Source organism: Oncorhynchus gorbuscha, linkage group LG08, assembly GCF_021184085.1.
Source record: "Oncorhynchus gorbuscha isolate QuinsamMale2020 ecotype Even-year linkage group LG08, OgorEven_v1.0, whole genome shotgun sequence".
NCBI lineage: Eukaryota > Metazoa > Chordata > Actinopteri > Salmoniformes > Salmonidae > Oncorhynchus > Oncorhynchus gorbuscha.
The window spans coordinates 41,152,011-41,171,910 of NC_060180.1; the positions used below are offsets into that span (position 1 = coordinate 41,152,011).

General features: G+C 44.2%; 1 protein-coding gene across 3 annotated transcripts in view; it reads right to left on the reverse strand.

Moving 5' to 3' along the window:
• Positions 1–4,577: 4,577 nt before the first annotated feature.
• ncana (neurocan a) overlaps positions 4,578–19,900 on the reverse strand; it is a 75,859-nt gene continuing 60,536 nt past the window's right edge. For 2 of the 3 annotated variants that reach the window (XM_046359518.1, XM_046359516.1), the window contains 5 exons: positions 13,170–13,221; positions 11,329–11,518; positions 10,953–11,097; positions 6,206–6,388; positions 4,578–6,009 (listed from right to left, as the gene is read on the reverse strand). In XM_046359518.1, the coding sequence (XP_046215474.1) occupies positions 5,885–6,009; positions 6,206–6,388; positions 10,953–11,097; positions 11,329–11,518; positions 13,170–13,221 (695 nt within the window). In that variant the 3' untranslated portion in view covers positions 4,578–5,884. The remainder of the gene's footprint in view (positions 6,010–6,205; positions 6,389–10,952; positions 11,098–11,328; positions 11,519–13,169; positions 13,222–19,900) is intronic. The other variant, XM_046359517.1, reaches the window with a different exon arrangement.

The following is a 19,900-nucleotide window of genomic DNA, read 5'->3' on the forward strand; positions in this document are numbered from 1 at the left end:
TTATAATGGCATACTGTACCTGCCAGGTTGTGGATCAGGTCCATGTAATAACATGATAATGACATACTGTACCTGCCAGGTTGTGGATCAGGTCCATGTATTAGCATTATAATGGCATACTGTACCTGCCAGGTTGTGGATCAGGTCCATGTATTAGCATTATAATGGCATACTGTACCTGCCAGGTTGTGGATCAGGTCCATGTAATTACATGATAATGACATACTGTACCTGCCAGGTTGTGGATCAGGTCCATGTATTAGCATTATAATGGCATACTGTACCTGCCAGGTTGTGGATCAGGTCCATGTATTAGCATTATAATGGCATACTGTACCTGCCAGGTTGTGGATCAGGTCCATGTAATAACATGATAATGACATACTGTACCTGCCAGGTTGTGGATCAGGTCCATGTATTAGCATTATAATGGCATACTGTACCTGCCAGGTTGTGGATCAGATCCATGTAATAACATGATAATGGCATACTGTACCTGCCAGGTTGTGGATCAGGTCCATGTAATAACATGATAATGACATACTGTACCTCACAGGTTGTGGATCAGGTCCATGTATTAACATGATAATGACATACCAGCCTGGTTGTGGATCAGATTCTTGAAGTTTCAACATATGCTGAGCACTTGTTGGCTGCTTTTCATTCACTCTGTGGTCTAATTCATCCCAAACCATCTCAACTGGGTTGAGGTTTGGTGATTGGAGGCCAGATCGTCTGATGCAGCACTCCATCACTCTCCTTCTCGGTCAAATAGCCCTTTCACAGCCTGGAGGTGTTTTGGGTCATTGTCCTGTTGAAAAACAAATGATTGTCCCACAGATGGGATGGCGTATCGCTGCAGAATGCTGTGGCAGCCACGCTGGTTAAGTGCGCCTGAATAAATCACTGACAGTACTGACAGTGTCACCAGCAAAGTACACCCACACCATCACACCTCTTCCATGCTTCACAGTGGGAACCACACATGTGGAGATCATTGGATCACCTACTCTGTGTCTCACAAAGACACGGCGGATGGAACCAAAAATCACAAATTTGGACTTTGGACAGATTTTCCACTGGTCTAATGTCCATAGCTCGTGTTTCTTGGCCCAAGTAAGTCTCTTCTTATTATTGGTGTCCTTTAGTAGTGGTTTCTTTGCAGCAAATTGAACATGAAGGCCTGATTCACACAGTCTCCTCTGAACAGTTGATGTTGAGATGCGTCTGTAACTTGAACTCTATGACGCATTTATTTGGGCTGCAATTTCTGAGGCTGGTAAATCTAATGAACTCGGAGTCTTCCTTTCATCACGAGAGCCAGTTTCATTGTGGCGCTTGATGTTTTTTGCAACTGCACTTGAAGAACTTTCAAAGTTGTTGAAATCTTCCAGATTGACCTACCTTAATGTTTTAAAGTAATGATAGACAAATCAAATCAAATTTTATTTGTCACATACACATGGTTAGCAGATGTTAATGCGAGTGTAGCGAAATGCTTGTAATAATAATAATAATAATATATGCCATTTAGCAGACGCTTTTATCCAAAGCGACTTACAGTCATGTGTGCATATTCTACGTATGGGTGGTCCCGGGAATCGAACCCACTACCCTTGTGCTTCTAGTTCCGACAATGCAGTGATAACCAACAAGTAATCTAACTAACAATTCCAAAACTACTGTCTTATACACAGTGTAAGGGGATAAGGAATATGTACATAAGGATATATGAATGAGTGATGGTACAGAGCAGCATACAGTAGATGGTATCGAGTACAGTATATACATATGAGATGAGTGTGTAGACAAAGTAAACAAAGTGGCATAGTTAAAGTGGCTAGTGATACATGTATTACATAAGGATGCAGTCGATGATGTAGAGTACAGTATATACATATGCATATGAGATGAATAATGTAGGGTAAGTAACATTATATAAGGTAGCATTGTTTAAAGTGGCTAGTGATATATTTACATCATTTCCCATCAATTCCCATTATTAAAATGGCTGGAGTTGGGTCAGTGTCAATGACAGTGTGTTGGCAGCAGCCACTCAATGTTAGTGGTGGCTGTTTAACAGTCTGATGGCCTTGAGATAGAAGCTGTTTTTCAGTCTCTCGGTCCCAGCTTTGATGCACCTGTACTGACCTCGCCTTCTGGATGATAGCGGGGTGAACAGGCAGTGGTTCGGGTGGTTGATGTCCTTGATGATCTTTATGGCCTTCCTGTAACATCGGGTGGTGTAGGTGACCTGGAGGGCAGGTAGTTTGCCCCCGGTGATGCGTTGTGCAGTCCTCACTACCCTCTCGAGAGCCTTACGGTTGAGGGCGGAGCAGTTGCCGTACCAGGCGGTGATACAGCCCACCAGGATGCTCTCAATTGTGCATCTGTAGAAGTTTGTGAGTGCTTTTGGTGACAAGCCGAATTTCTTCAGCCTCCTGAGGTTGAAGAGGCGCTGCTGCGCCTTCTTCACGACGCTGTCAGTGTGAGTGGACCAATTCAGTTTGTCTGTGATGTGTATGCCGAGGAACTTAAAACTAGCTACCCTCTCCACTACTGTTCCATCGATGTGGATAGGGGGGTGTTCCCTCTGCTGTTTCCTGAAGTCCACAATCATCTCCTTAGTTTTGTTGACGTTGAGTGTGACGTTATTTTCCTGACACCACACTCCGAGGGCCACACTGCACACTGCCCTAACCCACCTGGACAAGAGGAATACCTATGTGAGAATGCTGTTCATCGACTACAGCTCGGCATTCAACACCATAGTACCCTCCAAGCTCATCATCAAGCTCGAGACCCTGGGTCTCGACCCCGCCCTGTGCAACTGGGTACTGGACTTCCTGACGGGCCGCCCCCAGGTGGTGAGGGTAGGCAACAACATCTCCTCCCCGCTGATCCTCAACACGGGGGCCCCACAAGGGTGCGTTCTGAGCCTTCTCCTGTACTCCCTGTTCACCCACGACTGCGTGGCCACGCACGCCTCCAACTCAATCATCAAGTTTGCGGACAACACAACAGTGGTAGGCCCACAACGCATTTGAGCTGTTCTTGTGGACTTGGTCTTTTAACAAATAGGGCTATCTTCTGTATACCACCCCTACCATGTCACATTAAAACTGATTGGCTCTCTCTAATGCATTGAGAAGTAAAAATTCACAAAATAACTTTTAAGAAGGCACACCTGTTGAGCCTCCCGGGTGGTGCAGTGGTTAAGGGCGCTGTACTGCAGTGCCAGCTGTGACACCAGAGACTCTGCCGTAACCGCCTGCGACCAGGAGGTCCGTGTGGCCTAGCGTCATCCGGGTTAGGGAGGGTTTGGCCGGTTTGGCTGGTAGGGAAATCCTTGTCTCATCGCGCACCAGCGACTCCTGTGGCGGGCCGGGCACAGTGCGCACTAACCAAGGTTGCCAGGTGAACGGTGTTTCCTCCGACACATTGGTGAGGCTGGTTTCCGGGTTGGACGGCGCTGTGTTAAGAAGCAGTGCGGCTTAGTTGGGTTGTGTATCGGAGGACACATGACTCTCAACCTTCGTCTCTCCTGAGCCCGTACGGGAGTTGTAGCGATGAGACAAGATAGTAGCTACTAAACAATTGGATACCACGAGAAAAAGGGGTAAAAAAAAAATGTAAAGACACCAAAAAAAACGAAGGCACACCTGTTGAATTGAAATGCATTCCAGGTGACTACCTCATGACGCTGGTTGAGAGAATGCAAAGAGTGTGTAAAACTGTCAAAGATTCTCAAATATAAAATATATTTCAATTTAACACTTTTTTGGTTACTATATGTGTTATTTAATAATTTGTTTTCACTATTATCCTATAAAGTGGAATATAGTAAAACTAAAGAAAAACCCTTGAATGAGTAGGTGTGTCCAAACTTTTGACTGGTACTGTACATTTTTTCCAGGCTAGTCTTTGTTTAACCAGCTAAACAGCTGTTCTTAGTGAAAATGTTTAGAATGACCTTTCTAGCTAATAGACTACTATGTTGGAGTTTACACTCCCTCGTTCAATGATAATGTGGGGAGATCACAATAATGCAACTATCTACCAAACCTATTCATTTTAAAATGTTGATTACTTCCCCTTGCCATTATCATTCACCTAATAAGACATTACACATATCCCCCCCCCCCCATATGCTGGGGGTGCATGGATCACCGGTTTACCTGGGAGGTGGTCCCTGGCTCAAAAAAGGTTGAAGATCCCCGTTTTAGATTTATTTTAATATATTGGGTCCATTATTTTAGATGTACTTTCCCTCCACAATCTTTTCAATAGAGACCAGAGAGAGGAGAAAACTGCTTCTTTGATCCCAACAGGATGAAACTATTGGCCAGAATGTCCTCTTTCTCTGGGTAGAGAATGAAGTAAATAGAGGTCACAGATATACAAAGACTTTCAGTTGGGTTCATTCTTTGGCTATAGGAGGCATATAGGGTTAGACACAAACCACTCTCAATCTGTGTTTGAGGTATAGAAATGATGTGGTCGAGAAACAGAAAGGAAACTCAGAAATAACAGCGTTAGAGCCCAGCTTAATCACAAAACTGACCAGATACATTGTCGTCGTTCATTACGTTTCTGCAGCTTTATTAAGAATGGAACACAACAGCAGGACAGGAAGTCATAACACCAACAAAAAGGATTTACGCCCAATCAAATATCAGAAGAACCATATGCATCATGAATCATGGCATCCTGCCCCTCACATATTGGAGCCGGGCAAAGATTGGGACTATTGACCACCGAGCAGTTTTGTCCCAGTCCGCAGTATTTCGATCTATCCTATTCCGTCTAGATCAATGGGTGTGTTTCAGTTGTTATTTAAGAGGGCGATACGGAGTACATGACTGGTACATGACTGGTACATGACTGGTACATGACTGGGTCATGACAAGGCTCAGGTATCAATCAGATACCAGTCAATAACAAACAAACAAAACACCACAGTATTTACAGTACAGAGACAGGCCATCAAAGGGTTACCTTCATTACTTTTGATTGTAAGAATGGTATATACAACAAAAAGGTATTACATTGCCTCATTGGATTATGTCAAAACAAATCAACATACTGTATATTAACTTGGGAAGAATCCATAATAAATAGTAACATTACATGAAGAGAGAGCAAATATTAAAAATGGCATGTAAGTTGAATAATAAAACAGACATGCTATTCAGGAGTCCTAAAGAAACACAACAAATACAGTATACATACAAAAGCTCTGGGATATTTGAGACTGAAAGCTAACTAGCTCACTGGCATTAATTACATTTGTGCTTTATAAACAGAATACTAAAATGAGTTCTGAGATGTAGAACAAGCTTCAAACTTTGCAGAACACATACACTCGCATAGCATAGACACCCTGACACACACACACACACACACACACACACACACACACACACACACACACACACACACACACACACACACACACACACACACACACACACACACACACACACACACACACACACACACACACACACACACACACACACACGTCACTGTCTATGTTTAGACAGCGAGAATAGGTTATCCATACACATGCCAAGGATTTGCTGTTTCTTAGATATTAGCGACCGTGTTAGCGAGAGAACAAGTATTACTGTTGTAATGGACCTGGGGTAAACAAAATCAACAACAAAGGAACAAATCCTAACTTTAGATATGTACGTGTGAACAATTCACTTTTTTTTGTACTGATGTCAATAAGTTCATTTGAATAAAAGTTTTGCACACATACAATATCTCAAGGGAGGTTTTAACCCAAAGAGACAGACTGAAATAGGTCAGGAAAATATGAACGTCAACTATTGTCAGGGGTCCGGCACAGGGCATTATGGGAGGTGTAGTTTTTGGTTCAGTAGGGGCTGTGTGCATCATCTTCCCTCTCCCTGTGTGCCTCTCCTCCATGTCTCCTGTGGTTCCTGCGCTCCCGGCGCTGGCTGTGGTGGTGGTTGCGGCGGGACCGGTGGGATCGCTGAGCTGACGGAGGGGAACACAGAGGGTGCAGTGACAACATTTACCATTCTGTTTCTTATTGAGCCCATATTAGAGGGAATACACACATGTTTATGGCTGACCTGGGTGAATAAAGGTTTGTTATCCCAAAAAGGTTGCATAACACAACAAATGTGGGGGGGGGGGGGTTTCAGAACAAAATCTGGTGCCTGTTACTCACACTTTGTGCAGATGATCTTGGGCCGGTCCCAGATGCCGTTGGCCCGGCAACGCGCAGTGGGGATGTGGCGCTGGTAGAAACCTTCAGTACACTGGTAACGCACAACAGCGTGTATGTCATAGTGGGACCGCCGACGGCCAATCAGATGGGCGTTCTCCACGGCGGGTGGGGTTCCACACAGCACTGTCAGACGGGCCGACAATAACAAAAAAGTCTGTGTTGAGCAACAAAGCAAAAGCACAAGATACTGTATGGAGCTACAGATGTAGGATCTTAATTTGATGACCCTGTTGCAGGATACATTTTGCAGGAAAAGGCTTCTGAAGTTTGTCATTTCCACTTTGAAAAATGCATCAACCCATAAAACATTTCCATTAATTATAAAACACATAATTCACATTTCCTGTTGATGCAGGATTATTTTCCTGCTGTTGTTAACTTGCTCAAATTAAGATCCTACATGTTTCTGTATGGTATCTTGCTTGCAATTCCTTTCTTCTCTCCCTAGGTTGCGCTATTGCTACTGAATCCCACCTGAAGACAGTTGGCGAGATTGAGTGCTGACCAAAGGGTGGGAGCTGGGTTGTTATGGAGCAGTGTCAAGTAACAGAGAGACAAGACAGCTCCCATATTCTCCCCTCCCTCTTTCTCACTCTGCCTCTCCATCTATTTCTCTCTCTTGCTCTCTGCTCTGCCTCTCCATCTATTTCTCTCTCTCTCTGCCTCTCTCTCACTCTGCCTCTCCATCTATTTCTCTCTCCCTCTCTGCCTCTCTCTCACTCTGCCTCTCCATCTATTTCTCTCTCTCTCTGCCTCTCTCTCACTCTGCCTCTCCATCTATTTCTCTCTCCCTCTGCCTCTCTGCCTCTCTCTGCTCTGCCTCTCCATCTATTTCTCTCTCCCCTCTCTCTGCCTCTCTCTCTGCTCTGCCTCTCCATCTATCTCTCTCTCACTCTGCCTCTGCCTCTCCATCTATCTATCTTCTCTCCCCCATCTCTGCCTCTCTCTCTGCTCTGCCTCTCCTCCCATCTGCCTCTCTCCCTCACTCTGCCTCTCCATCTATTTCTCTCCCTCTCTGCCTCTTTCTCACTCTGCCTCTCCATCTATCTCTCTCCCTCTCTGCCTTCTCACTCTGCTCTCCATCTATTTCTCTCTCCCTCTCTGCCTCTCTCTCACTCTGCCTCTCCATCTATTTCTCTCTCTCTCTGCCTCTCTCACTCTGCCTCTCCATCTATTTCTCTCTCCCTCTCTGCCTCTCTCTCACTCTGCCTCCATCTATTTCTCTCTCCCTCTCTGCCTCTCTCTCACTCTGCCGCTCCATCTATTTCTCTCTCCCTCTCTGCCTCTCTCTCACTCTGCCTCTCCATCTATTTCTCTCTCCCTCTCTGCCTCTCTCTCACTCTGCCTCTCCATCTATTTCTCTCCCTCTCTGCCTCTCTCTCACTCTGCCTCTCCATCTATTTCTCTCTCCCTCTCTGCCTCTCTCTCTGCCTCTCCATCTATTTCTCTCTCCCTCTGCCTCTCTCTCACTCTGCCTCCCCATCTATTTCTCTCTCCCTCTCTGCCTCTCTCTCACTCTGCCGCTCCATCTATTTCTCTCTCACTCTCTGCCTCTCCCTCACTCTGCCTCTCCATCTATTTCTCTCTCTTGCTCTCTGCCTCTCTCTCTGCTCGGCCTCCCTCTCTCTCACTCTGCCTCTCCATCTATTTCTCTCTCTTGCTCTCTGCTCTGCCTCTCTCTCTCTCTCTGTCTGTCTCGCTCTTCCACGCTCTGTATTCAAGTCAGATGCGCCGAATACAACAAGTTTAGACCTTACCGTGAAATGCTTACTTAACAAGCCCTTAACCAACAGTGCAGTTCAAGAAATAGAGTTGAGAAACGATTTACTAAATAAACTAAAGTGAAAAAAACAACAACCAGCAAACGTCAAAAAATCGAGCTAGGCTTCCGGCTATCTCATATATCCTTGCTCCTGTTCTCATTCCACAGTGTCATAATTACATCAGGGTAACAAAGGGATGCATTTTGGGACTTCGGGGGCAGATCTGAGGGCAAAACAGTCACTGGTAATTTAATGCCAGCTTTATACAAGATGGCAAATGGTGGCTTTGTAGCCCAAGTAATTATCCGTAGGGTGAGATAAAATGGCAACAGAGAGAGATGGAGTTTTCTGTTTAGATCAACTCGGAGTTAAAAAAACAAACATGCAATTCAAACTTCTGTGTTATCTGTTTGTTTTGAGCTTCATACACAAGCATCTCTTCCCACATTTAGATTCAATCAGTTCAAGCGTTAACTGGCGATAGCAGACACCTGCGTAGCGGATGTGTTGGTGGTGTTGGACGTGGAACTGCGTTGTAGCCGTCAAATAGGTGAGCAGCTGTGGTCATTGTCACGAAGCCACACCTGCCCCACTCCAGATAGAGGTTCAGAACCAGAAAGTGTAGGCTATATACTGTAGAAATAATTACACTCAAATTGAAAAATAATTGTATGAAATAATGAGGATTTCTATCAGCCTTATCTAGGTGTAGATTACATCTCATATTCCAGTGTTTGAATTTGTAAAGAAGGCTGCATGGGATTTCTGTTAATGTGTCTCCGTGCAGCCAATGGCAATGTCCGCTTTAGGTGTAATGCAGCCAATGGCAATGTCCGCTTTAGGTGTAATGCAGCCAATGGCAATGTCCGCTTTAGGTGTAATGCAGCCAATGGCAATGTCCGCTTTAGGTGTAATGCAGCCAATGGCAATGTCCGCTTTAGGTGTAATGCAGCCAATGGCAATGTCCGCTTTAGGTGTAATGCAGCCAATGGCAATGTCCGCTTTAGGTGTAATGCAGCCAATGGCAATGTCCGCTTTAGGTGTAATGCCGGGAGACACTTGGGATTTCAAATCTAATCAAATTTTACTTGTCAGATGCGCCGAATACAACAAGTGTAGACCTTACCGTGAAATGCTTACTTAACAAGCCCTTAACCAACAGTGCAGTTCAAGAAATAGAGTTGAGAAACGATTTACTAAATAAACTAAAGTGAAAAAAACAACAACAAGCAAACCTCAAAAAATCAAAAAAGTAACAAGAAAATGACATAACAATAATGAGGCTATATACAGGGGATACAGCCAATGTGCAGGGGTACAGGTTAGTCCAGGTCATTTGTAAAGTGACTATGCATAGATAATTCACAGCGAGTAGCAGCAGTGTAAAAACTAAGATCATGGGGGGTGAATGTAAATAGTCCAGGTGGCCATTTGATTAATTGTTCAGCAGTCTTATGGCTTGGGGGTAGAAGCTGTTAAGGACCTTTTTGGTCCTAGACTTGGCACTCCGGTACCGCTTGCCGTGCGGTAGCAGAGAAAACAGTCTATGACTTGGGTGAGTTTTTGACCATTTTTTGGGCCTTCCTCTGACATCGCCTAGTATATAGGTCCTGGATGTCAGGACGCTGGGGCCCAGTGATGTACTGGTGCAGCTGTAAAACCTTTTGAGGATCTGAGGACCCATGCCAAATCATTTCAGTCTCCTGAGGGGAAAAGGTGTCGTGCCCTCTTCACAACTGTCTTGGTGTGTTTGGACCATGATAGTTCGTTGGACACCAAGGAACTTGAAACTCTCGACCCACTCAATTTCAGCCCCGTCGATGTTAATGGGGGTCTGTTCGGCCCTCCTTTTCCTATAGTCCACGATCAGCTCCTTTGTCTTGCTCACGTTGAGGGAGAGGTTGTTGTCCTGCCAGGTTTCTGACCTCCTGAACAGGGCGTACAGGAGGAGACGAAGCTCGCACCCCTGAGGGGACCCAGTGTTGAGGATCAGCTTGGCAGATGTGTTGTTGCCTACCCATACCACCTGGGGGCAGCCTGTCATGATGTCCAGGATCCAGTTGCAGAGGGATATGTTTAGTCCCCGGGTCTTTAGCTTAGTGATGAGGTTTGTGGGCACTATGGTGCTGAATGCTGAGCTCTAGTCAATGAACAGCATTCACACATAGGTGTTCCCTTTGTCCAGGTGGGAAAGGGCAGTGTGGAGTGCGATTTGAGATTGCGACTCTGTGGATCTGTTGGGGCGGTATGCGATTTGTAGTGGGTCTAGGGTTTCCAGCATGATTTGACAGCTCTAACGCAGTTCCCCCTCCAAAACCGCCAAAACAACCGCTCTGTTGATGTTGGCTAAAGCAGATCTGATTGAATCAAGCCCTTAAAAGCTGCTTGTCACACTGCTGCCTATTGAGGTTTGGCAGCTCGCGTTTTAATTGGGTTGTTTCTAGGGGAATTTCAGTGGTTTGGAAATAGCACTATCTTCTGTCTGTCGATAAGGCAAACAAAAAATGATGCATGACACTATGTCTGATGCTAGTCAATAATAACCTGTTGAACTAAATTCTAGATTGACACATTTAACCAAAGGGCCATATTTCCTCTGGCATTTTCCGTTGATAAAACTGTCATTATGCTCTTACACTCAGGGCTGATGTGAAGTTTGTGCGTTTCACTGCCAGGCCAGACATTCTATTGACAAAACAGAACAGTCACCAGGGGATACAAGGCTTTGTAGAGGAAAATGAAGGCTGTGGAACGTAATATGAAACAGTATTTCCAAAATCGTTATTTGCCGTGATGACTCAACTAAAGCCAAATGAACATAACATCCTGTTTCTAGGCACAGCCCAGTCTATTAGGATCCCGCCGTTTCTAAAACCCTTACGGAGGACGTTATTGCCATGTAAATGCATCATTTGTTGTTTTACCTGTGCCTTTCTTGCAGACGTAGGGCAGGTTATAGTTGCAGGGCACATCGTTCCACTTGCCGTCCTCATGGGCGATGGTCACCACACAATCCTCACCGCCCGCGAAGAAGTTATCAGGCTGGCCTTCTCGCCAGTTCTCATATACCTACACAATACCACACAATTATGTTACGTTATAATCATTTTCTATTATACTGTAGTCATTCTAAATTGGCTTTGAATCTGTTATAAACTAATAATCACCAAGTTATACATCTGTAGTTACACTTTACACATATTATTCCAACTGTGAGGATCAAGTACAGGTATAAATCACATATTCACAAACTGAGCACAATATGACATATTATTGACAGGGAGGAATATCAAATCTCACCAGGTCATTGACATCAGTCCATTGGAAGTCCTCCTCTACGGTGCGATCATTCAGGCCAATCCAGGCGTTATCATGGCCCAGCCCATTGATGAACTCCTGCTCTGTGACTGAGGTGACACTACTAAGATGGGAGCTGTGCACTCTGCAGTCCTTCTCTGCATCCTCCCAGGTGTGTCTGTGAGAGAAGTACCTGAAGTGGAGAAACAGGTAGATGCCATTTCAGTAGAGTAACATAGGATATATTCTTGTTATTGTGTTGAGAGGTATTTCATAGCCCTGTTTACACCCCGTTGTAACCTCTGTACAGTGCATTCGGAAAGTACTCGGACCCCTTGACTTTTTCCAACATTTTGTTACGTTATCGCCTTATTCTAAATCGTCGTAATGACAAAGCAAAAATGTTTTTTTTTCAAACATTTTTGCAAATGTACACTACCGGCCAAAGGTTTTGGAATAACGTTCTCATTCCAGGGTTTCTATTTATTTGGACAATTTTTTTACATTGTAGAATAGTAGTGAAGACATAAACTATGAAATAACACATTTGGAATCATGTAGTAACCAAAAATGTGTTCAACAAATTGAAATATATTTTATATTTGAGATTCTTCAAATAGCCACATTTTTCCTTGATGACAGCTTTGCACACTCTTGGCATTCTCTCAAATAGCTTCATGGAGGTAGTCACCTGAAATGCATTTAAATGAACAGGTGTGCCTTGTTAAAAATTAATTTGTGGAATTTATTTCCTTCTTAATGCGTTAGAGCCAATCAGTTGTGTTGTGACCAGGTAGCGGGGGTACACAGAAGATAGCCTTATTTGGTAAAAGACCAAGTCCATAGTATGGCAAGAACAGCTCAAATAAGCAAAGAGAAATGACCGTCCATCATTATTTTCAGACATGAAGGTCAGTCAATACGGAAATTTCAAAAACTTTGAAAGTTTCTTCAAGTGCAGTCGCAAAAACCATTAATCACTATGATGAATGCACTGTCTCATGAGGACCGCCACAGGAAAGGAAGACCCAGAGTTACCTCTGCTGCAGAGGATAAGTTCATTACAGTTAACTGCACCTCAGATTGCAGCCCAAATAAATGCTTCAGAGTAACTGACACATCTCAACATCAACCTGTTCAGATAAGACTGCGTGAATCAGGCCTTCATGGTCAAAATGCAAAATCCCATCTGGTTTGGGCTTAGTGGGACTGTCCTTTGTTTTTCAACAGGACAATGACCCAACACACCTCCAGGCTGTGTAAGGGCTATTTGACCAAGAAGGAGGGTAATGGAGTGCTGAATCAGATGACATGGCCTCCACAATCACCCAACCTCAACCAAATTGAGATTGTTTGGGATGAGCTCTACTGACAATTTCTTCAACCTCATGGCTTGGTTTTTGCTCTGATATGCACTGTCAACTGTGGGACCTAATATAGACTGGTGTATCAAATCATGTCCAATCAAGTGAATTTACCACAGGTGGACTCCAATCAAGTTGTAGAAACATCTCAAGGATGATCAATGGAAACAGGATGCACTTGAGCTCAATTTAGAGTCTCATAGCATAAGGTCTGAATACTTATGTAAATAAGGTATGTTTTTCAAATAAAATTGACAAACATTTCTAAAAAGCAGGTTTTTCTTTGTCATTATGGTGTGTTGTGTGTAGATTGCTGAGGAAAAAACAATATTTAATTTTAGAATAAGGCTGTAACATAACAAAATGTGGAAAAAGTCAAGGGGTCTCTACACTTTCCGAAGGCACTGTATATGACACTGTTTGATTTGCGATTAATGTTTAGATGCAAAGTGAGGAGAACGGTATTATTTTCACACGCACCTGTAGCAGTGGCCATGGAACTTCCTCCATCCATGTTCACAGCTCTCAACGTCTAAGAGTAGAGGGAGAAAGGAGACAGGTGGAGGGATGGATGGAGGGAGAGGCGAGAGAGGTAAGTGTGTGGAAGATGGGAGACAGATAAAGGAAGCAAGGAAGAGAGAAATAGATTGAGGGAAAGAGAGATGAAAAGAGGGACAGGTGACAGATAAAAGAAGAGCGAGAGGTGGATCAAAAGGAGAGAAGATTATTCTATATACCCTTTCAACCTTCCATCCAGTATTGTACCTCTCAGGACCTCCAAGGACACATATTAATGGTGTTAAGATCCTGTGAGAGTGAATGAAACACTAAACCTACAATCATGGATCCTGCATTTCCATTCTCAGCACACCTTGTTCCTTTTTCTGCATAGGCAGGACTGATTTTGTGCATTACGAGGACTCATTAATAACTAAGGGTTATGTATTCATTCATCCTCATTGCTATTAGTGTTTCTGCACACACGGGGGAGGACAAATGAGGAGTTGTGGGCGGCTGTCTGACTCTGAAGCCAGCGAGGTGTGTGCGTGTCTGCGCTCGTTTCAGTGTGTGTGCGTGTGTTTCGGTGTACATATATCAGGCAGCTCTCTGCAGCACAGTGACAGGTACAGATATAATGCCTGATAGCCAGCGAGTGATACTCCAGGGGTGCCAAGGTGAATGGCAAGACACTGGAGCGACGAACTGCCCTTGCTGTCTCTGCCTGTCCAGCACCCCTGTCTCCACTGGGATTCTCTGCCTCTGACCCTATTACTATTACGGGGACTGAGCCACTGGCTTAGTGCTCTTCCATGCCGTCCCTAGGAGACGTGATCTTCCTGTCTGATTTTGTACCACCTCGGGCTTGTGCGGTGGAGGAGATCTTCGTGGGCTATACTCAGCCTTGTCTCAGGGTACTACGTTGGTGGTCTGTTTATCTCTCTACTGGTGGGGCTGTGCATTAGCAAAGTGGGTGGGGTTATATCCTGCCTGGTTGGTCCTGTCCGTGGGTATCAGTGATCTGTGAGCTGCTCTGACAGCTGGTGCTTAAAGTTAGTGAGGGAGATATGAGTCTCCAGCTTCAGTGATTTTTGCAATTCAATCCAGTCATTGGCAGCAGAGAACTGGAAGGAAAGGCGGCCAAAGGAGGATTTAGCTTTGGGGGTGACCAGTGAAATTTACCTACTGGAGTGCGTACTACAGGTGGGTGCTGCTATGGTGACTAGTGAGCTGAGATAAGGTGGGGCTTTACCTAGCAAAGACTTATAGATGATCTGGAGCCAGTGGGTTTGGCGAAGAATATGAAGCGAGAGCCAGCCAATGAGAGCATACAGGTCGCAGTGGTGGGTTGTATATGAGGCTTTGGTAACAAAACAGATGGCACTGTGATAGACTGCATCCAATTTGCTAAGTAGCGTGTTGGAGGCTATTTTGTAAATTACATCGCCGAAGTCAATCGGATCGGTAGGAGAGTCAGTTTTACGAGGGTATGTTTGGCAGCATGAGTGAAGGATGCTTTGTTGCGAAATAGGAAGCATATTCTAGATTTAATTTTGGATTGGAGATGCTTAATGTGAGTCTGGAAGGAGAGTTTACAGTCTAACCAGACACCTAGGTATTTGTAGTTGTCCACATATTCTAAGTACGAACCGTCCAGAGTAGTGATGCTGAACGGGTGGGCAGCGATCGGTTGATTTAATTTTACTTGCACTCACAGTTTTTCTCAATTGCTAAAACACTAAAACCCATTGGCTGAACAAAGTTCTCAGTTGCCTGGACTCATTTAGCTAATGATGCAGTCTGTTGTCAATACCTTAAACCATTTCACATGATAAAACACAATTTGCAGATCTCACTTAGTCTTTTCAGCAAAACTCTAAACACATTCTCATTCTCAAAACACATTCTGCACTCTAATGCACATGTCATCCATACTGGTAAACACAAGTGGCAACAATTACATACAAGTAGAGAAGACATGTCATTGATTGAAGACAACCACTCAAAATTGATTTAACCTGTTTCAAATGATGCGACACAACCAATATACGCCAGTTCAGAGAGCAAACAGGATGTTGAAGGTGGGAAGGAGAAAGTCTGAGAATGGATAGAAGAAACAATGTGAGAGGATGAGGACGAGTGTGTATGCGAGGTGGGCGACGAGGAGGAGGAGGGCAAGACAGACGAAGAAGAAGACAAAGAGTGGAATTATCTGATGAAATTCGAGCAACAGTTATAGACCATGTTCTTGTCCATGAACTGACAATGAGGGAAGCAGGACTTAGAGTGCAACCCAATTTGAGCCGATGTTCTGTGTCCACCATAGTAGGGACATTCAGAGAAGAGAACAGGTACAGGATTCTACTGTATTTTTGTAATTGCAAATTTACTGTACTACACTATATGCAGCTGTTTCAATAGACATTTGTAAAGTTAATCACTGCATGTATTGTACTGCATGAATATGTTTTGTAACTGCACAACTACTTTTTGTAGAATTGCAAGGCAGCCACATGCAGGTGGAAGGACAGCTATATTCACTCGGGAGCAAGAGGTCGTTATAGTTGGCATGGCCCTTCAAGATAATGCAATACGACTCAGAGAAATCCAGGAACGAGTGATACAAGACAACACATACTTCCAGGGAATCGACAGTGTGAGCATTTCCACTATTGACTGTGTCCTCCATCGTAACAGGATGCGAATTAAACAAGTATACAGAGTACCTTTTGAGCACAACTCACCAAGGGTGAAAGAACTGCGAGCTCAGTATGTGCAAGTTAGTGTACATTCAGAAACATTTACTGTAATCCAGATTGTCTACAGTACTAACACATACTATGTGAATGACATTACTCTTCAGTACATACAATGTATGTGAATCAGAAGCCTAATTGTACTCTACAGTATAGCACTGTCTCTGTACGACTTACAAAATCCTACATACAGTATATTGTATTTCTACACAGACAATATTTGACTTGGATTCCTTGAACAGACCCCATGAGTTCATCTCTGTCGGTGAAGCAGGCTTCAATCTAACAAAGAGGAGAAGGAGAGGCCGAAACATGATTGGACAGCGGGCCATTGTTGAAGTTCCTGGTCAACGAGGTGGCAATGTCACAATCTGTGCTGCTATCAGCAACCATGGCGTTCTACATCACCATGTTACACTCGGGCCATATAACACCCAGCACCTTCTAAGATTTATTTCCAATCTAAGAGATATTTTATTTGAGCAGCAGGTTCAAGAGCAGCAGGGTCAAGAGCTAAATGAGAATCCCATTCCCACCTATGTGATAGTGTGGGACAATGTCAGTTTCCACCGAGCTGCTCAGGTAAGGGAATGGTTTAACATCAATGGGAAGTTTATGAACTAGTACCTCCCTCCATACTGGCCTTTCCTGAATCCGATTGAGGAGTTTTTCTCCTCTTGGAGATGGAAAGTGTATGATAGAAACCCTACACCAGAGTAAATCTGCTGCAAGCCATTAATTTAGCCTGATATAGATGAGGAATCATTTCAGGGCTGGATACGGTACACAAGAGGCTTCTTCCCCCGTTGCCTCAGGAGGGACAATATTGCTTGTGATGTCGACGAAGTGCTCTGACCCAGGCCAAAGACAAGAAGAAGCACATTGATCACATGTTTACTCCTTTGATTTTTGTCCCTGTTAGTATTGTATACTGTAGTACAGTGCATTGTAGGCTGCATACTGTACAATGGACTAATTGTATGGCCCTGAACATTGTGCTTTCCATTTATTAACAGTACTGACTGCTCAATAGATTTTGACTGGTTGCAGGTTCATATCAACAAAGAACAATAATTACAGTATCACAGAGACAAAGGACACGTTTGTGAGATGCAGGGTACAGTACTGTAAAAATAGGGGTACAGGGAGGAGGAAGAACAAAAAACAAAAATGCAAAGAGCAAAGCAGAGTACAATACATTTTGAGCTACTATGATAGAACATGTTTTCGTTCATCAAAAGACTGATGGAAAAATATGAATATTTTTTTAGATTAAAAATGTACTTCTCCCTGAGAATTGTATGTTTTGAACAATGTGTTTTCTATTTTTCGGTGTATTGTTTACTGACTGCTTGAGAGTGTATATCATTTTGATCACTTTGTTTATGATTTCAGAGCCGTGTTTGATTTTGAACACAGGTAAAACTGTTTTCAGGTGAATGTTTCATTTTTGCGAGAGGAGTCAGAGGTTATGTAAATAGTGCCTGAAGATGAGGTTTTGTGTTTAATGTTTTCAGGAAATGGAGCAAGGTTTCAGAAATTGTGTTTTAGCAATTGAGAAAAACTGTAAGAACAGTTGGAGGCCACGGAAGGAGAGTTGTTTGGCATTAAAGCTCGTCTGGGGGTTTGTTAGCACAGTGTCCAAAGAAGGGCCAGAAGTATACAGAATGGTGTCGTCTGCGTTGAGGTGGATCAGAGAATCACCAGCAGCAAGAGCAACATCATTGATGTATACAGAGAAAAGAGTCGGCCCGAGAATCGAACCCTGTGGCACTCCCATAGAGACTGCCAGAGGTCCGGACAACAGACCCTCCGATATGACACACTGAACTCTGTCTGAGAAGTAGTTGGTAAACCAGGCGGGGCAGTCATTTGAGAAACCAAGGCTGTTGAGTCTGCCGATAAAAATTTGGTTTTTGACAGAGTCTAAATCCTTGGTCAGATGGATGAATACAGCTGCACAGTACTGTCTCTTATCGATGGCGGTTATGATATCGTTTAGGACGTCGAGCGTGGCTGAGGTGCACCTATGACCAGCTCGGAAACCAGATTGCATAGCGGAGAAGGTACGGTGGGATTTGAAATGGTTGGTGATCTGTTTGATAATGTGGCTTTTGAAGACCTTAAAAAGGCAGGGTGGGATAGATATAGGTCTCTAGCAGTTGGGTCTAGAGCGCCTCTCCTTTTGAAGAGGGGGTTGACTGTTGCAGCTTTTCAATCTTTGGGGATCTCAGACGATACGAAAGAGAGGTTGAACAGGCTAGTAATAGGGGTTGCAACAATTTCGACTGATCATTTTCGAAAGAGAGGGTCCAGATTGTCTAGCTCTGCTGATTTGTAGGGGTCCAGATTTTGCAGCTCTTTCAGAACATTTGGGTGAAGGAGAAATAGGGGAGGCTTGCGCAAGATGCTGTGGGGGTTGCAGGGCTGTTGACCTGGGTAAATGCTTATTGAAATTCTCAATTATTGTGGATTTATCGGTGGTGACAGTGTTTCCTAGCCTCAGTGCAGTGGGCAGCTGGGAGGAAGTGCTCATATTCTCCATGGAGTTTACAGTATCCCAGATCTTTTTGGAGTTTGTGCTGCAAAATGCAAATTTCTGTTTGAAAAGGCTAAGCGTTTGCTTTCCTAACTGCCTGTGTACATTGGTTCCTAACTTCCCTGAAAAGTTGCATATCGTGGGGGCTATTCGATGCTAATGCCGTACGACACAGGATGTTTTTGTGCTGGTCAAGGGCAGTCAGGTCTGGAACGAACCACGGGCTATATCTGTTCCTGGTTCAAATTTCTTTGAATGGGGCATGCTTATTTAAGATTGTGAGGAAAGCACTTTTAAAGAATAGCCAGGCATCTTCTACTGATGGATTGAGGTTAATACCCTTCCAGGATACCCGGGCCAGGTCAATTAGAAAGGCCTGCTCGCTGAAGTGTTTTAGGGAGCGTTTGACAGTGATGAGGGGTGGTCGTTTGACCACAGATCCATTACGGATGCAAGCAATGAGGCAGTGATTGCTGACATCCTGGTTGAAGACAGGGTGTATTTGGAGGGCAGGTTGGTTAGGATGATATCTATGAGGGTGCCTGTGTTTATGGATTTGGGGCTGTACCTGGTAGGTTCATTGATCATTTGTGTGAGATTGAGGGCATCAAGCTTAGATTGTAGGATGGCCGGGGTGTTAAGCATGTCCCAGTTTAGGTCACCTAACAGCATGAGCTCTGGAGATAGATGGGGGGGCAATCAATTCACATATGGTGTCCAGGGCACAGCTGGGGTCAGAAGGTGGTCTATTGCAAGCGGCAATGTTGAGAGACTTGTTTCTGGAAAGGTGGATTTTTAAAAGTAGAAGCTCAAATTGTTTGGGCACAGACCTGGATAGTAAGACAGAACTCTGCAGGCTATCTCAGCAGTAGATTGTAACTCTGCCCCCTTTGGCAATTCTATCTTGTCGGAAAATGTTATAGTTAGGGATTGAAATTTCAGGGTTTTTGGTGGCCTTCCTAATCCAGGATTCAGACAAGGCTAGGATATCCGGGTTGGCAGAGTGTGCTAAAGCCGTGAATAAAACAAACTTAGGGAGGAGGCTTCAAATGTTAACATGCATGAAACCAAGGCTTTTTCGGTTACAGAAGTCAACAAATGAGAGCGCCTGGGGAATGGGAGTGAAGCTAGGGGCTGCAGGGCCTGGGTTAACCTCTACATCACCAGAGGAGCAGAGTAGGATAAGGGTACGGCTAAGGGCTATTAGAACACAGCCAGAAAAGGACTGGCCACCCCTCAGAGCCTGGTTCCTCTCTAGGTTTCTTCCTAGGGTCCTGCCTTTCTAGGGAGTTTTTCCCAGCCACCGTGCTTCTACATATGCATTGCTTGCTGTTTGGGGTTTTAGGCTGGGTTTCTGTATAACACTTTGTGACATCTGCTGATATAAAAAGGGCTTTACAAATACATTTGATTGATTG